General features: G+C 39.5%; 1 protein-coding gene across 13 annotated transcripts in view; it reads left to right on the top strand.

The window, feature by feature from the left end:
- Window positions 1–22848, top strand: part of MAP2 (microtubule associated protein 2) — a 366782-nt gene that overhangs the window by 296605 nt on the left and 47329 nt on the right. For 6 of the 13 annotated variants that reach the window (XM_075317562.1, XM_075317557.1, XM_075317561.1 and 3 more), the window contains 3 exons: window positions 4075–4152; window positions 12040–12273; window positions 16769–20143. In XM_075317562.1, coding sequence (XP_075173677.1) covers window positions 4075–4152; window positions 12040–12273; window positions 16769–20143 — 3687 coding nt within the window. The remainder of the gene's footprint in view (window positions 1–4074; window positions 4153–12039; window positions 12274–16768; window positions 20144–22848) is intronic. The other 7 variants (XM_075317566.1, XM_075317568.1, XM_075317565.1 and 4 more) reach the window with 4 other exon arrangements.

Below are 22848 nucleotides of genomic sequence, written 5' to 3'. Positions count from 1 at the left end.
ATTACCCTAATTCACATATTTACCCATGCTTCTAGATAATAATAATCTGAGTAGTTTGTTAAAGCGGACCAACCACCAGCATTTTCATATATAAACTAAATCCAGTGCTATACTGGCGCTATCATGCTGATTCTAAACATACCTTTAGTTGTAAAATCAGATGTATACTTTCTGAAATATAGGCAATTAAAGTTTGTGAAATGCACTGTTACTTGATTGATAGCAGCTACAGAATATCTAATAGGTGGGTTGGGTTTTGCTAGTTATTCTCACCCCTGTCTGCTTCCTCCCCTCTGTCCTTCCTCCCCTTGTAATAAGAGAGACAGGGGAGGAAGAACATGCAGGCATACAGGGGTGGGAATAACTAGGAAAGCCCGACCCATCTTTTAGATATTCTGCAGCACCTTTCAATCAAGTAACAGTATATTTCACAAACCTTACTTGCCTATATTCCAGAAAGTATACATCCGTTTTTCACAAGTAAAGGTATGTATAGAATCAGCATGATAGCGCCAGTATAGCACTGGCTTTAGTTTATATACGAAAGTCCTGGTGGTAGGTCCTCTTTAATTGATGGATTAGATGCTGTCTCTGTGTGGACATTGTGAATCAAGTATAATGTGCCAACATCTGCCCCTCTATAGTAAGGTGGGGGGGGGGAACCCTAGAGAGAGCCATTCACAGTGAATGACTCTCACAGGGGATAAATCAACATTCTCAGACGTAGTTTGACCAAAGCAAAACAGGCCTGTCATTGACTTTCCATAATGCTCGTTATTCGCGTTGAGCTCATCCGAGCATCTGAGCAGCTTGAAATGAGGAACAAGCTTTCGAACAGTTTAGTGCTCGCCCATCACTAGTGTTGGCACTTCTTAGCACCAGGAAATTTCAAAAGAAGAAAATATAGACTTTTCTTTTTTTTTATTAAAATTTTACACCCCTAAGAAGGTTTTGCCTAAACGGAAGCCCCACTGTCGCCCCACCCCCATGTTACACCACTGCTGATGGCAGCCTTTTCATGTGCAAAAAATCTGGGTATTATTTTGCAATTTGCCTGATTAAGTCAGTGTCTTTTAATTTTTTTCCTTTTTATGTTTAATAATAAGGTGGTAAACTGAAATACCAGTGGATGGAAAAGAACATCTTTGTTATAATCCAAGATAGAGATAAAATAGAATTTAAAAAAATCCAGCAGTTGCTCTGCCCATAAATCTTTATTCCGTAAGCATCCATCTGTAACTTGCTCGTACAATGCTGCGATAGTCAGAATCACATAAGCAAGTTACAGATGGATGTCTCTTAAATGTGTCTTGACAAAGCAAGAGCTGCATCTTCTACTGTGAATTGTTAAAATAATGTCATTATTTGTTATTATGTGACAAAACACAATATACTCTATAAGTTCAGAAAGCTGTTCAAAGAGAAATCACTTGGAGTGGAGACCTTACATCATAAAATGGATTGTGTCTGACAAATCACCAATGTTCCTCTTCTGTTCATCTATTTTTGCATTTTTAAGCTGTTTTGTTAGGCAAGCCACCTATTGCTGTTGACAGATCCATAGCGTGTATATTTCAAAGTCGAGGTTTGCTTAGCTGCGTACTTACAGACAAACAGATGGATTCCACTTCTGCTGTATAATTTATGTTCACAATGTTCTATTATAGAGGGCTGTGTAAGGGAACTCAGAATATGTATCTTTAGTTGCAAATCTCTACTAATTGACAGTGACAATAATACTGCATTGTTCATTATACTGGCTCAACTGCTTTCTGTATTATATGAAGACAGAAAATGGAAAAGACAGTATACATGGCCAAATATTGGGGGCACTTGGGGAGTATTTCCTCTAAATACAAAAATCATAGAATCATAGAATGGTAGAGTTGGAAGGAACCTCAAGGGCCATCAAGTCCAACCCCCTGCGAGTGCAGACTTTTCTAAATCATCCCAGCTATATGTTTATCCAGTTTCCACTTGAAGATTTCCATTGATGTAGAGCTCACCACCTCCCGTGGTAGACTGTTCCACTCCCTGACTGCCCTCACTGTCAGAAAGTTTTTCCGAATGTCTAATCTGAATCTCCTTCCTTTAAGTTTCATCTCATTGCTTCTTGTACTTCCTTGTGCTAATGAGAATAGGGTAGTTCTCTCTGCACTGTGACCACCTTTCAGATATTTGTAGACCGCTATTAAGTCTCCTCTCAGCCTTCTCTTTTTCAAACTAAACATTCATAGTTCTCTTAGCTGTTTTTCGTATGACATGTTTTGTAGACCTTCTACCATCTTGGTTGCTCTTCTCTTGACTTGCTCCAATATGTCGATGTCTTTCTTGAATTGGGGCGCCCAGAACTGTACACAGTATTCCAGGTGGTGTCTGACCAGGGCAGAGTATAGGGGAATAATGACTTTTCTTGATCTAGATTCAATGCTTGTCTTGATACATCCCAGAATTTTGTTGGCCTTTTTAATTGCAGTTCCGCATTGTTAGCTTATGTTGAATCTGGGATCCACTATTAAATAAATGATTAGGTTTTTTTACATCCTCTGTTTGCAGCATTTTCAGTCTCTATCCAGTTTTCCCAGTAAAATCAAGACCTTTTTTTATTACAATAGAAATTAAAGTTTAATAGATTTCTTGATTACTTGAAAGAAAGATCATGGAAGGATCAATAAGGAATGATGTTGATTTCTTGATTTTTAAGAGAAACTGGGAGCAATCAAACTTTTACAATGTTTCTTCTTAACTTTGTTAATATACACTAACTAGCAAAAGGGTAACAATATTTTTGAATTTCAGGCTCCATATCTCACCATCCACTACAGCTTTGGGCATGAGACTGCCTTCATTTTATAAACAATCAACTTGGCTATCTCATACATAAATTTGACTTGCAACTATTTAGCATATGATTAGTTATGCAGATTATTGTCATGTCACTGCATTGTTACTGTTTTGCTCCTGGTGTTTAAACATTTTTTTGCATCCTGTATAATACAAATTACAACCTGTTCTCACATTCCCTAATAGCTTAGAGTGTTATTAGGTTGATTACCAAGCAAAGATCACTGGCTCCAATCAAGGAGCAGCCATGAAGAAGATTTTCCAAGAAAAGAGAAGCAGCAGCATCCAGATCATCGATAGTGGTTTCTCGGCCAAGAAAATTGCCAAACTGCATCATGTAGACAGTAGTAAATTGGCAATGGGTGATTTGGAGCCATAACGGAAAGTCAATAGACTGATGGCTTCAAATGAGTCTAGAAAAAACAAGGGAAAAAGAGGCTAGCAGATCAAGAAATTGAAGAAACTGCCAAGTTTAGTGGCGTACACCTGATCATATGGGGTTGTTTCACAACTAAAGGCGTTGAATACTTGACCAAGGTTGGTGGTGGTTTCAATGCCGAGCTATATGTGACTATCCTACAAGATGAGTTACCTCATATACTCGAGTATGAGTATGAAAAAGACGACATAGTCTTCCAGCAGGACATCAACCCAAAGCATACGTCGAGATTGGTGAAGAAATGGTTCTATGACAATGAAATAGAGGTGCTGGATTGGCCCCACAGTCACCAGACCTCAATGGAATCGAACACTTGTCGGAAGAGTAGAATAAAAAGCTGTATACATACCCAAGTGAGTCGACCAGTATGCACCAACATATGGGAATGTGTAGAAGTGACCTGGGGTCCAATTCTGGTCAAGACATGCTTGAATCTGATTTGAGCGCATGACCAGAAGGATAAAGGCAGTGTTAAAAACCAACGGTGGATTTACAAAATACTCATAAAACAATAAAAATTAAAATTTAGAATTTTAGGAGCAATAGAGTAACAATGCAGAGACATGACAAGAATCTGCATAACTAATCATATGCTAAATAGTAGTAAGTCAAATTTATGTATGAGATAGCCAAGATGATTGTCTATAAAATAAAGGTAGTCTCATGCGCAAAGATGTAGTGAATGGTGAGATATGGAGCCTGAAAGTCATCAGTGTACATCTATCTTATAGGTGATATATTTTGTGGATTTTTTATTCTACTGACCACTATTCCTTTACTTTCTCTTCTAGCTGTAGAAGATACAACCAATCTTCCTCCTTCTCCTCCTCCATCACCAGCTTCAGAACAAATGGGAACAGTGGAGGAAGGTAAGGCCATGATGTAACATTAGCGTCATGTGAATTTGGAAATTAAATGAACAGTACAAAGCATAGGAGGAAAAAAAAAGATCATGCTAAATTGATTCCCAAGACCCTAACGTGAAATAGTTGATTTCTCAATTATTTTTCTTCACAAAACAGTCATGCAAAAGGGTTTTTTCATCGCCAATAAGCAGAAAACTACATAGAAAACAGAAATCATGTTATACAGATGCAATCTACAGAATATCAAACATATACAGGCTGCAGACAATCGCTTACTCAAGTAGTCTATTCCCTATTAAGCATGATCTTCAAAAATCTCTAAACCCATCAACATATTGGAACAGTTTGGCTCAGTAGATAGTACAGTCATCATTCAGCTAAATTAACAGATTGCAGAAGTCAAATGAATCTGGATATTTGAATTGATCCCCCACCCCTCCTTCCAGATCTGATCACATTTTTAGTATTGAAACATTTTTTTCCCTGTAGAAAAACCTAATCAAAAGTGTATGTGTCTGACATTTGCCATTCTGAAAGAGGTTTCTATACGTCTGATAGTTGTGGGTTTACCAGTGACATAAGACCAAGTCCTATTCTTCACCAATAGGATATAACAAACACTTTGAAAATAAGCTTCGTGGATGGAAGAAATGTTCTTGTTGCTAGAATTGTAGAAACAGCTTTTTTTATTTAACTACACGTTTTGATGGCGTATCGGCATCTTTTTCAAGATAAAAATGACAACTTGAAAAAGACCCCTGTACGGTGTTGAAACGCGTAGTTGAATAAAATGCCTCTTTCTACAGCTTTAGCAATAAGAGCCTGTCTTCCACCCATGCAGCCTAAGTGTTTTGATTCCCTATAGGCAAGGTTATTTGGGGGTGTTCCCTGCCAAGAGTAAGCAGCGACTGTTAATTTAATTTTTATGGTGGTTACCAAATAACTCCTTCAGTGAGCAATGCCATTTTTTTTATCTTTTTTTCTCCTCCAATACAGTCACCCTATTATATATGTTTTTCTTACCCCCACAGCACTTAAAAGACCTATTCTTGGCATAAATGCAAGTCCCAATGTTAATTTCCACATTAACCGCCATTTAAAACATATCCTATGGATATTGACAAATATATATAACATGGGACTGGCATCATACTATCAATGTCGGTACACCATGCGACTACTATGGGGCTTGTGTGCTAGGAAGTGTTGGTACCGAACAACTCTGTCACCTGTCTGACATCTGCCAACTGTTCATGACATCCACTATATATGGAAGAAGTAATGAGGATTTAGTTAGTGTGGGCTTCTGCACTTTGCCTGCACCATACTCAGGGTATGGCAGTTGCTTGACACACAGAAGGCACTCGTAAATGCTAAGATTGGCTGCAGCAGCTTGAACTCTTAGAAGTCAAGATCAACAGCTACCACAGCATCTAAATAGTTAGACGGGCAGGGGAACTTTTATTGCCCAAATCTAATGAGCCCTTGATCGTTTATTGGCAGTCAAGTTCCCATAGGGGGTTCAAGTTGGACCTAAGTTGTGGGATCCCTGCATTTCTTTTTACAGCCTATATGAGACAACCCATTAAAGGCGTTGTGCATTCTAAATTCATAAATCTGCAGTCACTCTATGTGCCACTCTATGCGACTGCAGACTTATGAACCCTTCCATGGTACACAGTGTGCACTGTAAGGATACGCCAGTGTCAGAGCCGGGAACAGCGGTCATGTGGCTGCGAGTATTCAATATGCAGAATCCCAACCAGAATCCAACTAGATGGCAGCGACCTCACTCAATACATTTGCAGTGAATGAGGTCGCGTGATTGTTCTGCTCCTTAGTCACAAATTTCTTGTAGTGATGATTTTTCACTTTTGGAAGAATGATCAAGAATGAAATTAAGTAGGTACTTGGTTGAAACCATCCATATTAACATAAACAAGAAAATCATGCTGAAATGTAAAAAAAACAACCCACTAAAGTATTGCTTTAACTGAGAACCCTTCTAAGATACTAATACAGTAATTAGATATCTGGATACTATTACTATTACTATTTGAAGCAAAATCGTTGCGATAAGTTTCTCATGATCACAAAATCTCGTCTGGAGTTTTCCTCTTACAATTAGCATTATTTTCACCAAGCAACAATGATTAGAAGCTTCCTTCTTGTATTCAGTGTGAATCCTTAGTTGACCTGAGGTTGCATGTCTATGCTCCAACATTTGATTTTTTAGAGGATACTGAATTGATTACCATGTATCATAGTATCATAGTTTTTAAGGTTGAAGGGAGACTCTAAGTCCATCTAGTTCAACCCGTAGCCTAACATGTTGATCCAGAGGAAGGCAAAAAAAACCCCAATGTGGCAAACAAGTTCCAATGGGGAAAAAATTTCCTTCCTGACTCCACATCCGGCAATCAGACTAGTTCCCTGGATCAATACCCTGTCATAAAATCTAATATACATAACTGGTAATATTAAATTTTTCAAGAAAGGCATCCAGGCTCTGCTTAAATGTTAGTAGTGAATCACTCATTACAACATCATGCGGCAGAGAGTTCCATAGTCTCACTGCTCGTACAGTAAAGAATCCTCGTCTGTGATTATGATTAAACCTTCTTTCCTCAAGACGTAGCGGATGCCCCCGTGTCCCAGTCGCAGGCCTAGGTGTAAAAAGATCTTTGGAAAGGTCTCTGTACTGTCCCCTCATATATTTATACATTGTGATTAGATCCCCCCTAAGCCTTCGTTTTTCCAGACTAAATAACCCCAAGTTTAATAACCTGTCTTGGTATTGCAGCCCACCCATTCCTCTAATAATCTTGGTCGCTCTTCTCTGCACCCTCTCCAGTTCAGCTATGTCCTTCTTATATATCGGTGACCAGAATTGTACACAGTATTCTAAGTGCGGTCGCACTAGTGACTTGTACAGAGGTAGAACTATATTTTTTTCATGAACACTTATACCTCTTTTAATACATCCCATTATTTTATTAGCCCTGGCAGCAGCTGCCTGACACTGTCCACTAAAGTGAAGTTTACCATCCACCCATACACCCAAGTCTTTTTCTGTGTCTGTTTTACCCAGTGTTCTACAATTAAGTACATAATCATAAATGTTATTTCCTCTACCCAAGTGCATGACCTTACATTTATCTACATTAAACTTCAATTGCCACTTCTCAGCCCAATCCTCCAATTTACATAAATCTCCCTGTAATATAAAATTATCCTCCTCTGTATTGATTACCCTGCCGAGTTTAGTATCATCTGCAAATATTGAAATTCTACTCCGCATGCCCCCAACAAGGTCATTTATAAATATGTTGAAAAGAAGCGGGCCCAATACTGACCCCTGTGGTACCTCACTATGAACTGAACCCCAGTCCGAGTACGTACCATTAATAACCACCCTTTGTTTCCTATCACTGAGCCAGTTTTTAACCCAGTTACACATATTTTCCCCTATCCCCATTATTCTCATTTTATGTACCAACCTTTTGTGTGGCACCGTATCAAAAGCTTTTGAAAAGTCCATATACACAACATCCACTGCATTTCCCTGGTCCAGACTTGAACTTACCTCTTCATAGAAGCTGATCAAATTAGTTTGACAGGATCGATCCCTCATAAACCCATGTTGATACTCTGTCATAAGGTTATTTTATGTAAAGGACTTTCTGCTCAAAACCTAGAACCATTTACAAAGTGATCCTTTCTTGAAGAAAACCATTATTCTTCTTGACATACAGACATGGGCTTTAACTCTTGTTGGATTTACCAACACTTTAGCCCTGATTCATCAAGGCCTGCGATTTTCACACCATTCTTGATGAGGAGGCGTGTTGGAGTCATGCCTTTTAATGAATCAAGAGCACTTGACGAGTCACATGCTCCTCGCCACAAATCTTTCTTCAGTCAAAGACAGGAGTAAGATTTCTGGCATAAGGAACGCCATAGGTCGTCATAAATTAGATAAGTTTTAGCGTCACACCTCCACTGCGCCCCTTTCTCCCCCTATCTCTTCCCATTTTGCTGGAGAACTCGGCGTGAAAATACCAAAAGTCACAAAAGTTTTTCACAACTCCGAGTTGCACAAAAATATTGCAACTTCTCAAAGCAATTGATAGCAGAGTTCTCGCTAAATTACTGTTGTGAATTAGGGCCTTTAAATTCTTGAAATAAAAGAGCGCTGTCACATTGACTGATCGATGCCCAGATGAGCTAAGTCATGTCAGCAAATGGAAATTTATGCCAGTGTATTTTATTTATATGTCTGGCCAACAATACTTGCTTTCTCAATGCTTATTCCCGTAAATGCTGCAGATCATAAATCTCAATTTATTAGACAAAACAATGAAACAATGAAGATCGGGTACATTTGCATGAAAGCATTCGCCTTGTAGAAGGAAATGATTCATCTTTTTGATGAACCATTCTTATTCCAATTTAAAGTAGCAATGTAGGTGCATCAGAGACCTGAATTTTACTCTTGTAGTCTCTAGGTAACCAAATATTATTTTATAAAATTCTAAGAGATTCTCTACGAGTCTTGAAATATGATAAGAAAAGAAGCAAAACCAGTAAATCCCCTATATTTTTCCACCAATGCACTGGTTCTCTTTCTTTGTCTTTATCTATTTGTCCTGCAGTGATGATCCATCTATGAACCGCTACAGCCAATCACTATTCACAGCAGGCTCAGTTTACATGTAAGAAATAATTGGCTGTAGCAGACTCATGAATGACCAATCATGTCATTACTGCAGTAACGATAAGAAAGACTTGAAGAGATAATATTGGAATGGCAGGGATTTAATAGATGACTATTTTTTGTTTTTGTGTTTTGTTACATTTCCTGCTGCTGGATTATTTTTGAAACTTAAAGGGGTTGCGCACTACTTGAGCTACCCCTTCTGATTGCCTAAGTATCCCCCAGGTAAAATAATAAAGCCTATAGTCACCTCCCGTGCTAGTCCAGTGGTGCCACGGCTCACATGGGGTTGTGACGTCATGCAACGCCCACGTCAAATCAGCGCTAGCTTCCCTCTCCCCACCTTAGGACCAAACAAGAAATCAAGAGGAAGTGAGTGCAGCCGCAGCGATCCCTTCCTGTTGATTAACTTGTTTGGTCCGAAGGTGGGGAGACATAAGCCATCGCTGATTGGACGCGGGGCTCGCATAACTTTACATCCTCACGTGAGCCATGGTGCCACTGGAATAATGCTGGCATGGGAGGTGAGTATAGGCTTTATTATTTTACCTGGAGGAAACGTGGAATCAGAAGGGGTTTTCCTAGTAGTGGACAACCACTTTTGAAGAAAAAAACCCAAAAACCTTCTGGGTAATTAAAGGGAACTGATCATCAGGATTTTCGTATATGACCTAAAGCCAGTGCTATACTGGCACTATCAGGCAGATTATCTACATACCATTAGTGGTCAGCTCGGATGTTTAGGTTTTCAAATCCAAGAAGGTAAACTTTAAAAAATCATCAGCTAATTGATTGGCATTTGCAACAGAGCAGATAATCTTCTGGTAGGTATTCATATGAATTCCCGCCCCTCTGCCTGTTGTTCCTCCCTCTCTCTGTTCTCTATGGTAAGTATTATACAAAGATTCATTTTGTTGAAGGGCCTGTGTGAGGTCATACCCATGTGACCAGAAGGGGCAGGGCCTCAGCCAACAAAGCTGGATACCAGGTCACATTGGTATGACCTCACACAGGTCCTTCAACAAAGTGAATCATTTGTATAATACTTACCATAGAGAACAAAGAGAGGGAGGAACAACTGGCAGAGGGGCGGGAATCCATATGAATACCCACCCAGAGATTATCTGCTCTATTGCAAATGCCAATCAAGTAGCTGATAATTTTTTAAAGGTTACTTTCTTGGATTTGGAAACCTAAACATCTGAGCTGACCACTAATGGTATGTATAGAATCAGCCTGATAGTGCCAGTATAGCACTGGCTTTTGGTTATATTCGAAAATCCTGATGATTGGTTCCGTTTAATAACCTGTGTAAGCACATATGTATTAATTGAACAGAACCCAAATATCCCATTAGAAGTGATGAAAAGAGTAGAAAATAGAGTATTTAAACCAACATGAGTTATGATAAGACTTCAAAGCCCCAAGTGCTGATTCAGAAGTTGGAACAATAGCTCCAACACTGTCCTACCAAATAAGTTCTGTAAATTAGGGTTTAAACATGTAAGGTTGAGAAGGTAGCAGGATTGGACAATGTGTAGACTCAGTAGTCTATTGAAGTGCTTCAGAACCATCGCTTGTTACAAAAGGTGATAAGCAGAGATGAGCGAACCCAAAGTTTGGTGTTCAGTGTTTGAACTAAACACCGACTTTACAAAAAAACTGAATTTGAGATCGGAGTTTGGGTGCTTTATGTATGAACACCACTCATACGAGCATCGCTGTGGTCATGTACACTCGGTGCTCAGCCCAGTGTGAGCCACTTGCAGTGCTTGATTGGCTCGCACTGGGGGTAACAGCATGATCAGATGTATTGTTCACCAAAGAAATAAAAATTGAAAACCCCACCCACCCCTGGAAGTGATCTGTTTATGCATGTGGGCAGAGACCCGAATTGCCCAATTAGTGACTTCTATTGGGGTTCAGATCAAGTCCGGGTCCCAAATAGAACTTTATCTAAAGTCCGGCTCAACCCGGCGAACCGAACTTCCACAGTTCTGCTCATTTCTAGTGACAAGTTTAGTAAAGAACATTAAGAACATTACCAGTGGGAATGGCTTGACTACATGTCTTGTACTGCTTTGATCTACAGAATGTAGGAAAACATTTAATAGAGCTGTAGGAATGCTCTATTATTTCTTGAATTTACCATTTATTAGTGAAACATATAGAGTTCCCGTGTATACATCAAACTTTAAGCTACTTCCCAATGAGTTATCCCCTTCTTTGCAGTCAGGGGCATGCAAGATTAACTAAGCTTTGAAAGGATATTATACTCTGCAGTCTTCTCAGTAATTAATTTGCATTCAAAAACAGAAAATAAAAGGTAAATAATTTCCTGTTCGGAACAATACAAATATTAAAGGGAACCTGTTACCACTTTTTTGCCCTATAAGCTGCGGTCACCACCAGTGGGCTCTTATATACAGAATTCTAACATGCTGTGTATAAGAGCCCAGGCCGCTGTGAGAACATAAAAAACACTTTATAATACTTACCTAACGGTTGCTCGGTGGGCCTAATGGGCATCTCCGTTCTCCGGTGCCGACACCGCCTCTTTCGGCCTTCTTCGGCCTTCTTCTGAAGCCTGTGTGCATGACGCGTCTACGTCGTACACACTCGCCGATCCTGCGCAGGCGCACTACAGTACTTTGATCTGCCCTGCTCAGGGCAGATTAAAGTGCGCCTGCCCAGGACCTGAATGCTGGTGAGTATGGATGACGTCGGACCCGTCATGCACCGCGGCTAGAGAAGAATGAGCACAAAGATGGCCGAAAGAGGCGGCGCTGGACAACGGAGATGCCCATTAGGACCACCGCGCGACCGTTAGGTAAGTATTATAAAGTGTTTTTTATGTTCTCACAGCGGCTTGGGCTCTTATACATAGCATGTTAGAATGCTGTATATAAGAGCCCGGTGGTGGTGGCCGCAGCTTATACGCCAAAAAAGTGGTGACCGGTTCATTTTAAACTAGAAAAACTATTACTATGGCCAGAATAAATGTTCCATTGGTCCAGTTGTTGCATGGGAAGTGTTGCTATAAAAAATGAGCCTCTACACAATATAAGCACACACTTGGAATCTCACTAAAAAAGTGCGATGTCACGTGCATATTCTTCCTGTCGATGTCTTGTCTGTTCTCTCTGTGTCATCTTGTTTTTCAATCCCTTAAGAAGAGAGAGTTAAGGGTCTTCTGCCTGAGAAAGAAGAGGAGGAAGCACAGGGGGGAGAAAGCAAACCTACTGAGTCCTCCATCGTGGGTCTAAGCGAGGTCCAATCAGATTCAGGCTCTGATGTGACACAAGCCCATGAAGAACATGTTGTTTGGGAAATAAGCGATGACAATAACATTGCAAAACATGACAGTGACTCCTCTGCTGTTTTGTTGCCTTCCTTACCAGAGGAAGGTGTGTCCTTTGTATTATCTGCATGTAGCTTCCCCCCAGTTCAAGCTATTAAGTGCATATCCAAGGCTGTTCCATTCTTACATGTGCTCATTATTATTGGCTTTGTCTTTCTGCTAAGCTGACTGCAATCTGTTACTGTATATGCCACAAAGAGGGCATTGATGATACCTTGTCCTTCCTCAGTAGCTGGCTGCAAGTTACTTTGCCATGATACAAATATGCTTTGCTGCTAAGCTGTTGCTTCATGTTAGTTTTCCTTTGCCATCATAGACGTGTTTGCCAGTCACATTGCTGATAACTGTACGGCTCTCTGTTTTATTTTTATTTTTATTTAAGTTACTATTTCAATCAATTCTAACTATTTTGTATATATGCTCTAAGACTTGTTTTATTTCATTTGTTTGTGTTTTTGTACTGCTTAGTTAACTTTATTTTTTTTCAGCAACTGCTATTTACTACTTCTTTATGGCATGTCCTTTTCCATTCATTGCAGTCTGCGGCTGCCCATTAGAAAGCTATAAGTTTAACTGTGTATCTTTTATTGTTTCTTTTTTTCTGTTTGTATGTTTTGTTGAATTTGCAGATACATGTGACTATATGGTGTTTATATTAATCAATATACAACTTTATACATAAATGGGACAAATAAATCTTAGATTCTCTGGAGAGCCACTTACAGGAGAGCAAAATGGCACCAACAATCTAATGCAACAACCCAATTATCCCCTAACATATCTCATAGGAGGAATAGCAATTGGACATTTTAACTTGCCTGATCCTTTTGATGACGTGACTGGTGGTCACCTATCTCTCTCCACCTATAAAAATAAAACAGCATAATAGTTATCCAGCCAGAAAGGACAGTTTATTGGAAAATTGAGGAAGGCATTTACTGGTCAAACTGCTATTTTATGCCACTGGCCATTTATGTTATTGCAGTTAGAATAGACTAAGACACCTTGGACTTTTTTTGTTTTTTGTTTTCTTTTAAGAAATTTGTATGGAGAGTCTTTAGTAGATATTTCAATAGGATCCTTCATGATGAACTTCATTAAAATGTACAAGTCTAAGTGATGCTGAAAAAGTCAAGAGACCATATACAGCGATCCTCTAAGGGCCCTTCACATTTAGTGCTTTACAGTGGTTTGCCTTGCTTTTTTTAAGAGCATTGAAAAAGATGAATACATTTAAGGAGATCAGGAGAAAAGCTTTCCTTGGTAAAACATCAGATGTCTTGTTTGTTTCCAACTCTAGTCCTAATGCTAAACTTGCACATTTGTGAATCCATTCGGCAGTGTCTTATTCGGACTTCTGGGTGTCTCTCTTTGGATTTGATTCACTGCATGCAGGTTTATGTTACAGACTTATTCCTAAATCCACTAAGGCATAAGTCCATAATATATGGCACTAAGAAGTATGCAAGGGTTATTAAAAAGCATTTGTCACAATGAGTATGCTGGCCTATCTGCACTAGGAGATGAGCAAATTGATAAACTGAAATCACTATTCACTTTGGGCTAATAAGTTTGTAGGGTGGGCACACTTAATAATTGGCAACTTTCTCTGTATGCTGAAAATAGTCTCTCTCCCAACCATTCCATAAATTTAAATGGTCTTCTTGGCTGAGGGTTTATGTGCTTTCAACAGCGAGAGAGGGAGGAGAAAGCTGCTGCTAGAAAGATCTGTGGCTTATCTCCTTCGAAAACTTTGAAACCCAAGCGCCCAACCCTACTCTCCTCCAACAGAATCCCCATACACGTCAGATGATTGGCTACTCCGGCTGACTTTAATGTACCTTATATGAGGCCCTACAGGGTGACAAATTATTTTAACCAATAATACTAAATACAAAACTATATATCCATCTGCTCAGTCCCTCCTGCCTTATAGCATGTTGGCTGAAAATGAAGCAGCGTGTTCAAAGTGACCGATGTACTAATGCCTCCGCATAGACAGGACAATGTAGGTCATCATCCTAAAACTTTTAGATCACATGTGTTGAAGGCCCTTTTAATTCAGTTCATGAATTCTCAATATTCTATAAAACAATCTTAGTATAATTATTCAAAACAAATGACAATTTACATTTTACCGATGCAACTAAATTTGCTTTGATTTTTTTTAACCTGATGCAGTGTAACCTGATTAATTTAAAAAAATGAGTGTTTTGTTTTTGCTATCATATGTAAAGTAAATGTATATCTTAGGTTTAGTTGGATAAAGCAAATACTTTAACAAAAAGTTCACAGAAATGTTATTGTTGCCCATTACAAACAATTAGATACATTATTTAACCTGCCCTGATGGCAAAAAAATTATAAATTTAGCTTTTTCCATTCCTTGCCCCCCCCCAAAAAAAAATAACTTCAAGCTGGTCATATTAATACATTTTTCTTTAGGGGAATGGCCTGGTCGGTGGTCTCTTTTTCCCTTCATTCCCATTGAGGTAATCTATCAACTTGTTAAGTCCTGATAATTATCCCGGCCAGAATTTTATCAATTTACCAAAAACTTGTCACCAGTATTTTGATCATTGAACCCTCACCATAATGTTGGAGCGTTTGTACATACCATTTAAATATGTCCCTGTCGAAATTGCCTGTTTATTATAGGAGAAAAAGAAGATATAAATCGATATATGCTGCATTTAAATAGCTTAGTAAGAGTCATCTGGGCAGGGCTGGTGTGGTATAGAGTCTCAGTGTCCTTGCTTTTATCAAATTTATTAACATATCTGGGAACATGCAAAGTCAACACTAGCAGTGCCCGTTGGCATGTCAGTCAATGACGATGGGCAGAATCAGGACACCTTGACTCGTCAGTCCTCCAGAAAAATACTCATTTATAGCTTCTATTTAACGTCATTGTAAAATGAATGATTTCAACAAAGACATGTCTATCATGATATTTACAGGCACTACAGCATTACAGCAACTTTGGTGATAAGTATCAATCACATTTCTGGTGGGCACTCATCAGGGCATGTCCTTTCATTACTGCAGAGAATGATTGTCTAGCTACGAGTGCCGACCAGAAATGTAATGGATCACCCTGTAAAAAGTATGTATGTCATATTTAATTGCTCTAATGCATCTAAAATAAAAAATGGAGAAAACTGGCAAAAAGCTTTAAAGCGTTGATTGACTACTTAGCTTTAATAGACACATCGATATAACGTTCAGGAACAAGGCTTCTCTCAAATACCTTGTGTTGGCAATAGTGCTTATGAGCAATGCTTATTCCCATCACGTGACCCCCAGGCTCCGGGACCTCTGAAATCCAGTGATGTCACGTCAACTTCCAGTTGACTCCAGTGTCCCTGAATGACTGGTCTGTGGGCAGAGTTTCACAGCCCAGCATATCGCGCACTCCCTCCTCTGTTGTAGAGTGCCGCATGCAGCAGCGATGCTGAACTGTGATGTGTGGGGAAACTCCACCCACTGCCCAGTCACCCATGGTGACTGGGTCCCGCCTCGGTGATGTCAGGTCAACTGAAAGTTGAAATGACATTACCGGATCATAAAGGTCAAGGAGCCCTTGGGGTAACTCAATGGGGATGAGTGGACTGCAATAGCGCCGCTCAGAGGCACTATTGCCAACACAAGGGATCTGAGAGAAGCCTTGTTTCTGAACGTTATATTGATGTGGCCAGTAATACTAAGTAGTGAAACATCCATTTAAATAGGTGCCCAGAATTTAATATACATATTTTCTGTAATGTTGGAAAGTTTCACAATAGACAACTCTATGAGCGCTAAATAAATAGAAGTGTAATAGTTTATTTTTTAATCAATTAACAAAATGCAAAATGAATGAACAAAAAAGAAATCTAAATCAGAATATTTGAAGTCACCACCCTTTTACCTTCAAAATAGCATGAAGGTATCAGTTCCTCTGGATACCTTTGCCCACAGTTTCGGAAAGAACTCGGAATATAGGTTGTTCCAAACATCTTGAAGAACTAACCACAGAGCACTGATCTAAACAACATTGAGTCTGTCTGAGATTAGATGAAAAAACAGCAGGATTTACATAGGCCTCAACAGAAGATCTGTGGTTAGTTCTCCAAGAAGTTTGGAACAATCTCCCTGCTGAGCTCTTTCCAAAACGGTGAGCAAGTATTGATTTCATTTACATTTCTCTTTTGTTCATTCAATTTATATTTTGTTAACAGATAAAAATGAACTATTTGTAATTCTAGCTATACTTTGCAGCATTTTTTCCCACCTAACTAAAACTTTTGCATAGTGTAGTATTATTCCCATAGAACAAATTGCGTGATAATTTAAGCTCTATTTAGCTATCTATATGTTCTATCAATAAGACATTATTAGTAATACTTCTCAAAATTAAAATATATTATTTGTAAGACTTGAAATAATCAGGTTACACTGTATGTGGCATTTGCTTGAAGTTAGCCTGTTTTACAAATGGTGTCTATTTTGTTTTGTTTTTTTTGTTAATGTGTTATGAAAAAAAAATCAAACTGCTTTAGATGTACTTTCAGCCTCGAAGATGGGGGCACAAGGACAGTTGGACTCTCTGCCTTACTCTGTGGAAGCTGTAGACACTGTTGAAGATATTAAGAAAACTAAGACTGAAGAGAAAACTAAGCAAGATACCATGGGGTTAGGATCTTTAGAGAAGGATGAAAAGAAATCAGAGAAGGAAGATGAGAAATTTCCATCACCACTACAGATGTCAAGTACTGATGTTACGTTTGCAATGCCACACGTTTATTCATTTTCTGTAGAGCCTTGTACTCCAACATCTCCTGAATCTGAACAGCTGGACTTTAGCAGGGTTGAGGTTGAAAGTAAAGACAATCTTTCAACAGACCACTCAACTGACAAGAATGAAAATGTTTTCTCTAGTTTTCCGTCAAGTCATATTGAAACGTCTTTGCAACATTCTCCTTTATTAGAACAAACTGTGACAGAACCGATAGAAGAAGCTATTATAAGTGCAATGAAGCCAGATATATTAGACGTAACCAAAGACAGAGCAAGTGATAGCTACCAGGGAGAGGCAGACAACTTTAGTCTTACTAACGTTCAGAAACCACATGACGTTCCAAGTTCAGATCTATCTAGCATTGCACTTGAGAAAGGATCTGATAAATATATTGAGGACAGGGATGACAGTCATTCTAAATCAGATATCCTTGGTCAATCAGGTATTCCAACAAAACAAGACGAGACAATTGCTAGCAAATCTAGTGATATCGTAGAGCAAGTTAAAGCGTCAAGCATAAAAGACATAACCAGTAGTCAAGAAGAGCCGATGAGCTCCAAAGATTCAGGTCACCTTGAGACGCACGATAGAGAGAAAATGGACGTGCCAATGGTGAGCAGTACAGATCCATTTACACATGACGAAAAAGAAATGGTTGTATCAGAGATTCAAAGTGACAGCAAACCTCTTGATGATCATAAAATTAAACTGGATGAAGACAAGTCTGGAATGTCCACGTATTTTGAAACCTCTGCATTAAAAGAGCAAACCTTAGGTAGTAATATCCAAAAGAGCAGTGATTACTATGAGCTGACTGATGTCAAAGAACCACCATATGAAGCCTGCTCAATACCACATATAGACAAAGAAGATGAAGAAGTAGAAGAAGGATTAGCCCCAGTGCCTGAAGTAAAAAGCAGTGCCCCTGCTAAAGATGTTGGTTATAGCTCACTTACATCTACAAAACTCCAGTCAACAATAGCAGCAGGAGATCGTCTTTTTACAATTGATCCAAATATCTATTCTGACAAATCAGAATTTCTTAGTAAAAATAAAGATGATCTGACCCTGAGCCGCAGTCTTGGACTTGGTGGTAGGTCTGCCATTGAACAGAGAAGTATGTCCATAAATCTCCCTATGTCGTGTCTTGACTCCATAGCACTAGGCTTCACTTATGCACGTGCCCATGATCTCTCCCCACTAGCTACGGATATCCTCTCTAACACGAGTGGAAGCATGGATGAAGGAGATGAAGCTGATTTACCAGCAACTACCCCTGCATTAGAAAAAGCACCTTCATTCCCAGAAGAACAAGAACAAGAGGAAGAGGAGGAAGACAAAGAAGAAACAGTTAAAGACACAGGAAAAGAACGATTTGAGCTAGAGCCATTATGTGAATCTCAGTATCCAGCAAAAGAGTACTACAAAAATGGTACAATTATGGCACCTGACTTGCCAGAAATGTTAGATTTAACAGGCCCAAGGTCCAGATTAGATTCAGGGAGTACAGAATGTGATGCTGCTAGAAGAAAATCTGCAAGTTCTGAAATCATTATAGATGAAAGTAACGTAAGCCTAGAAGCAACTATGATAGAAGGTACCAACCTTCTTGTAAAGACAGATAGCCAGCAAGAAGAATTGGGCTACTGTGTTTTTAATAAATACACTGTCCCTCTGCCTTCCCCTGTACAGGATAGCGAAAATCTAGGTGGCGGTATGTCTACTCTTTATGAAGGTCTTGCTGTAGATCCAGCCATCATTCAGGTAAAACTTGCTGCTGCAGAGAAGCTTGGCAAAGAAAGACAGGACTCCACCGGTGACACTGTTGCTCTGGACTGGGAGATGGAGTCTGAAAGTAATATTGGCAGAGTGGGTGAGAAGGGTGAGGAACAGATTGATTTAAGGGAAAGTCAAGTTGCAATTGAGCAAAAAACACAGCTGGACAGTGCCGAAGCTGTAATAGTAGAGAGAAAAGATTCATTGTCGGAGACGTCAATTGAAAAGGATGACAAAGTAAATAGAGAGATATCTGTACTTGCCTCAAAAGAAGAATCCACAACTAAAGAAGCTGAAATTGACACATGCCCTATAATTGTGTCGGATATGGAAGAAACAAAGTTGTCTACTGAGGAAACGTTTAGTCACCAACAAGTAACTGAGTCAAAATCTGAGCAACAAGCACAAAAGGAATCTGAGGTAGAAAATATAACTCAAGAATCTAAGGAATCCGATTCTACAATGGTGAAAGAAGAAGCTGAGGAAGGCGCTTCCCAAGCCAAAGACACCTCCAAGCTTTCTGATGTGGACTTGAAAGAGAAAGGTCCAAAACCTGACTTAGTGCATCAAGAAGCTGTTGACAAAGAAGAATCTTATGAATCCAGTGGAGAGCCAGAACAAGCCCCAGATTCATCACAAGATGTAACCACCACTGATGTACAGAAACCAGACAGCGAAGAAGTCACTCCGAACATCACAAACAAGGAGTCGGAAAATAATGATGCTTCAACACATGAGACTGAGGAAGATAGCACAGGGGAAGTGCAAATTGAAAAAGTGTCTGAATCCCAAGAAGAACAAACTGTCGAAGCAGTAATAACAAAGGATGAAATGGGCCAGGAGATCCAGGCTGTAACTGACCATGAAGTGGTTGTAGATGATAAGGAGGACCTTGAGGTAGAAGTGATAGATGAGTGCAGCAAAGATTTAACACCAGAAATACCAGATCAGTCTGGGGAAGAAGAAGATAAAGAGCCATCTGCAGAGCACTTGGAGGAGGCAACAGCTGTTGTTGAATCGGTAGTCACAGTTGAAGATGACTTTATTCAAGTAGTACAAACTGCTACAGATGATGGTGAAACTGTGAGTCACAATGTCCGCTTTCAAGCATCTGAACCTTCTGAAACAGAAGAAAGGCCAATGACAGAAGAAGAAGAGGAGGAGGAGGAAGAAGAAGAAGAGGAGGAAGAAGTAACAGAAGAACAGTCTCATGAAGAACCCAGGGAAGGTTCACCTTGCATGCTTGCCTCTCCAGAAAAAGAAACAGAGTATAAGACAGAAACTCAGGATGATTACAGAGATGAGACCACCATAGATGATTCGATATTGGACACAGACAGCATCTGGGTGGACACACAAGGTGGGTAACAATTCCATAATGTTTTCTCAAGTAAATAATTAGTGAAATTACTAGATCCCACAACTCAATGGTCTAAAGCCTGCTTTACATGTTACGATTTCGCATACGATATCGTATGCGATCTTAACCGCCCCCATCGTATGTGCGGCACGTTCAATTTGTTCAATGTGCCGCACAAACGATTAACCCCCATCACACGTACTTACCCGTCCATACGACCTCGATGTGGGCGGCGAACGTCCACTTCCTGGAGTGGGAGGGACGTTCGGCGTCACATCGACGTCACGCGGCAGCCGGACAATAGAAGCGGAGGGGCGGAGATGAGCGGTACGTAAACATCCCGCCCACCTCCTTCCTTCCGCATTGCTGGCCGGGAGCTGAAGGACGCAGGTAAGATCTGTTCATCGTTCCCGGGGTGTCACACACTGAGATGTGTGCTACCCCGGGTACGATGAACAACATGTCATTCAATCTATGAGAAATGAACGACGTGCGTGCGATGAACGTTTTAGCGTTCAATCGCAATCGCACGTAGCTGTTACACACTACAATGTACCTTACGATGCCAGATGTGCGTCACTTACGACGTGACCCCGCCGACACATCGTAAGATATATTGTAGTGTGTAAAGCGGGCTTTAGTATAACTATATCACAATACTAGATGATATTGTTGCATTTCTTTTGTTGTGATATTTCCCCACTAAGCTATTTAGCCTGCTTTTCCCAGTGCGTTAAAAAAAATGGCTGAAATAAGAAAGAAAAATTACTCCAATACTTGGGTTGTGTCTGGTATTGCAGCCCACCCATGTTTAAATTCCCATCTCCTCTAAACTAAGCTCATTGTGCAATCTAAAGCCGCACTTTCTATTAAAACACACTTACAGGAAATGTTCCCAGAATTGTTTTCTATGGAAATCTCCATGGAGGTTCTGTCTTTAGAATCCTTGATATTGGTTTTTACATGTGGATGTTAAGTGCCTGTTGACTACCATGAAAATAATGCATCAAACCGATAAGGCCACACGTGGTTTAAGAAAAATCAAGAAGTCTAAAAAAAGTGCGACTTTCAAAGTGCAAATGAGATATATTTTTTTTAAATCCTGTGTAATAACAGGATTAAAAAAATAAATAGTAAAAAAAACTGCTGCAAAACATCAAGTGAAAGTTAAGGAGACTATACTCGTCTGCCTATTTCAGTGATAGAGGATCCAGACATATGTCTTGATAACTATGTTCCAGAGTAGCAGCTTGCCCTGTTGAACCTCCCTCCATAAAATATTCTGTTTTTAATTCTCATATAGATACAATGAATTAGGCACAACAGCTACCAACAATACAAAGATTTTACCAGTTAACGGCTGTCAGCAATCAGAGACAAGTGTATAATTACTACTTTATTAAGGAGAGGGGGCGTATTGGGGTACCCAGCAGACACATCCACTGCTTCTATTTCTACAAAATAATTTGTACTTAGTTATTTACATTTCAGTGAATCACTAAACTCAAATGAATCTTAAATTAGCTAAAATGCAGAGAGAAAATGTATATCACAAAATATAAAGAATGCTCTCTAATTGGAATGTAGCAGTTAGGTTTGTGCACCAAAGTAACCCAATGGGTTAAAGAGAACCTGACAGCTGATCCACAGGCAGCATGTATCGGACGTTGGCTCTATGACCTCGGCCACGTTTTTGTTGACTTTATAGCACTGTGACGTTTCAGAGAAAAACATTTTAAAAGCTGCCATGGACTGATCGTCACCGAAGACTGGTCAGACAGATGGTTTCCCATCGGTTACTTCCCACCCACGGCCCCGGATTGACAGGTCTCTCCCTGTGTATATAGAGAGAGACCTGTCACTCAAGGAGAGGAGGCGAAGAAAAGACAAAAGGAACCAACTGTTCGACTAGCCTCCAGAGTGACTCGGTGCATGGCGGCTTTTAAAGTATGTTTTTCTTTAAAACGTTGCAGTGGTATAAAGTCAACAAAGAACCTGGCCAAGGTTATACAGCCAGTGTCCCATACATGCTGCCTGTGGATTAGGCAGCATGGATCAGCTATCAGATTCCTTGTAAGGCTTTTTTAGCATAATATTTCATGCAAAAGGCAGGAATGAATTAAAGTCATGGGGAATATAAAGTTAGGACTCATACTTCTCCATTATATTTGATATACTTATCACTTTTGCTCAAAATTAAAATTACAAAATTATTGAACAGTAATATACGTTTTCAATACACCTTATGGTAATAATTATTTTTTGACCCACTGCTAGTCTACTTCATCCCCAATTATATGTTAATATGCCATTCATAGTGACAAAACATCACCGCTGCAGACAATTATTGGTGTTTTGTAGCCATGACTTATTACACAATATCTAAAACAAGTAGTAGTGGGGGATGCAAGAAATATGGCAGGAAATCAGAAAAGAATTGGTAGCTAAGTGTATTAAAAACTGTATTATTTTCTTTTTATTAATTATTTTTAGGCCCAAAAATTATTTAAAAGGAATCTGTCACTCGGTTTTTGCTACCTCATCTGAGAGCAGCATAATGTAGAGACATAGACCCCAATTCCAGTGATATGACACTTACTGAGCTGTTTGCTGACATTTTGATAACATCAATGTTTTCTCTACTGCAGATCTAGCAGTTATACAGAGATCATGACTATGGTGGACTCTCTGGCAGCACACCAAGT

The sequence above is a fragment of the Anomaloglossus baeobatrachus genome, chromosome 7 (assembly GCF_048569485.1).
Source record: "Anomaloglossus baeobatrachus isolate aAnoBae1 chromosome 7, aAnoBae1.hap1, whole genome shotgun sequence".
Taxonomy (NCBI): domain Eukaryota; kingdom Metazoa; phylum Chordata; class Amphibia; order Anura; family Aromobatidae; genus Anomaloglossus; species Anomaloglossus baeobatrachus.
Note: the sequence above shows the minus strand (reverse complement) of the source record. Positions and strands in the feature narration are given on the sequence as shown.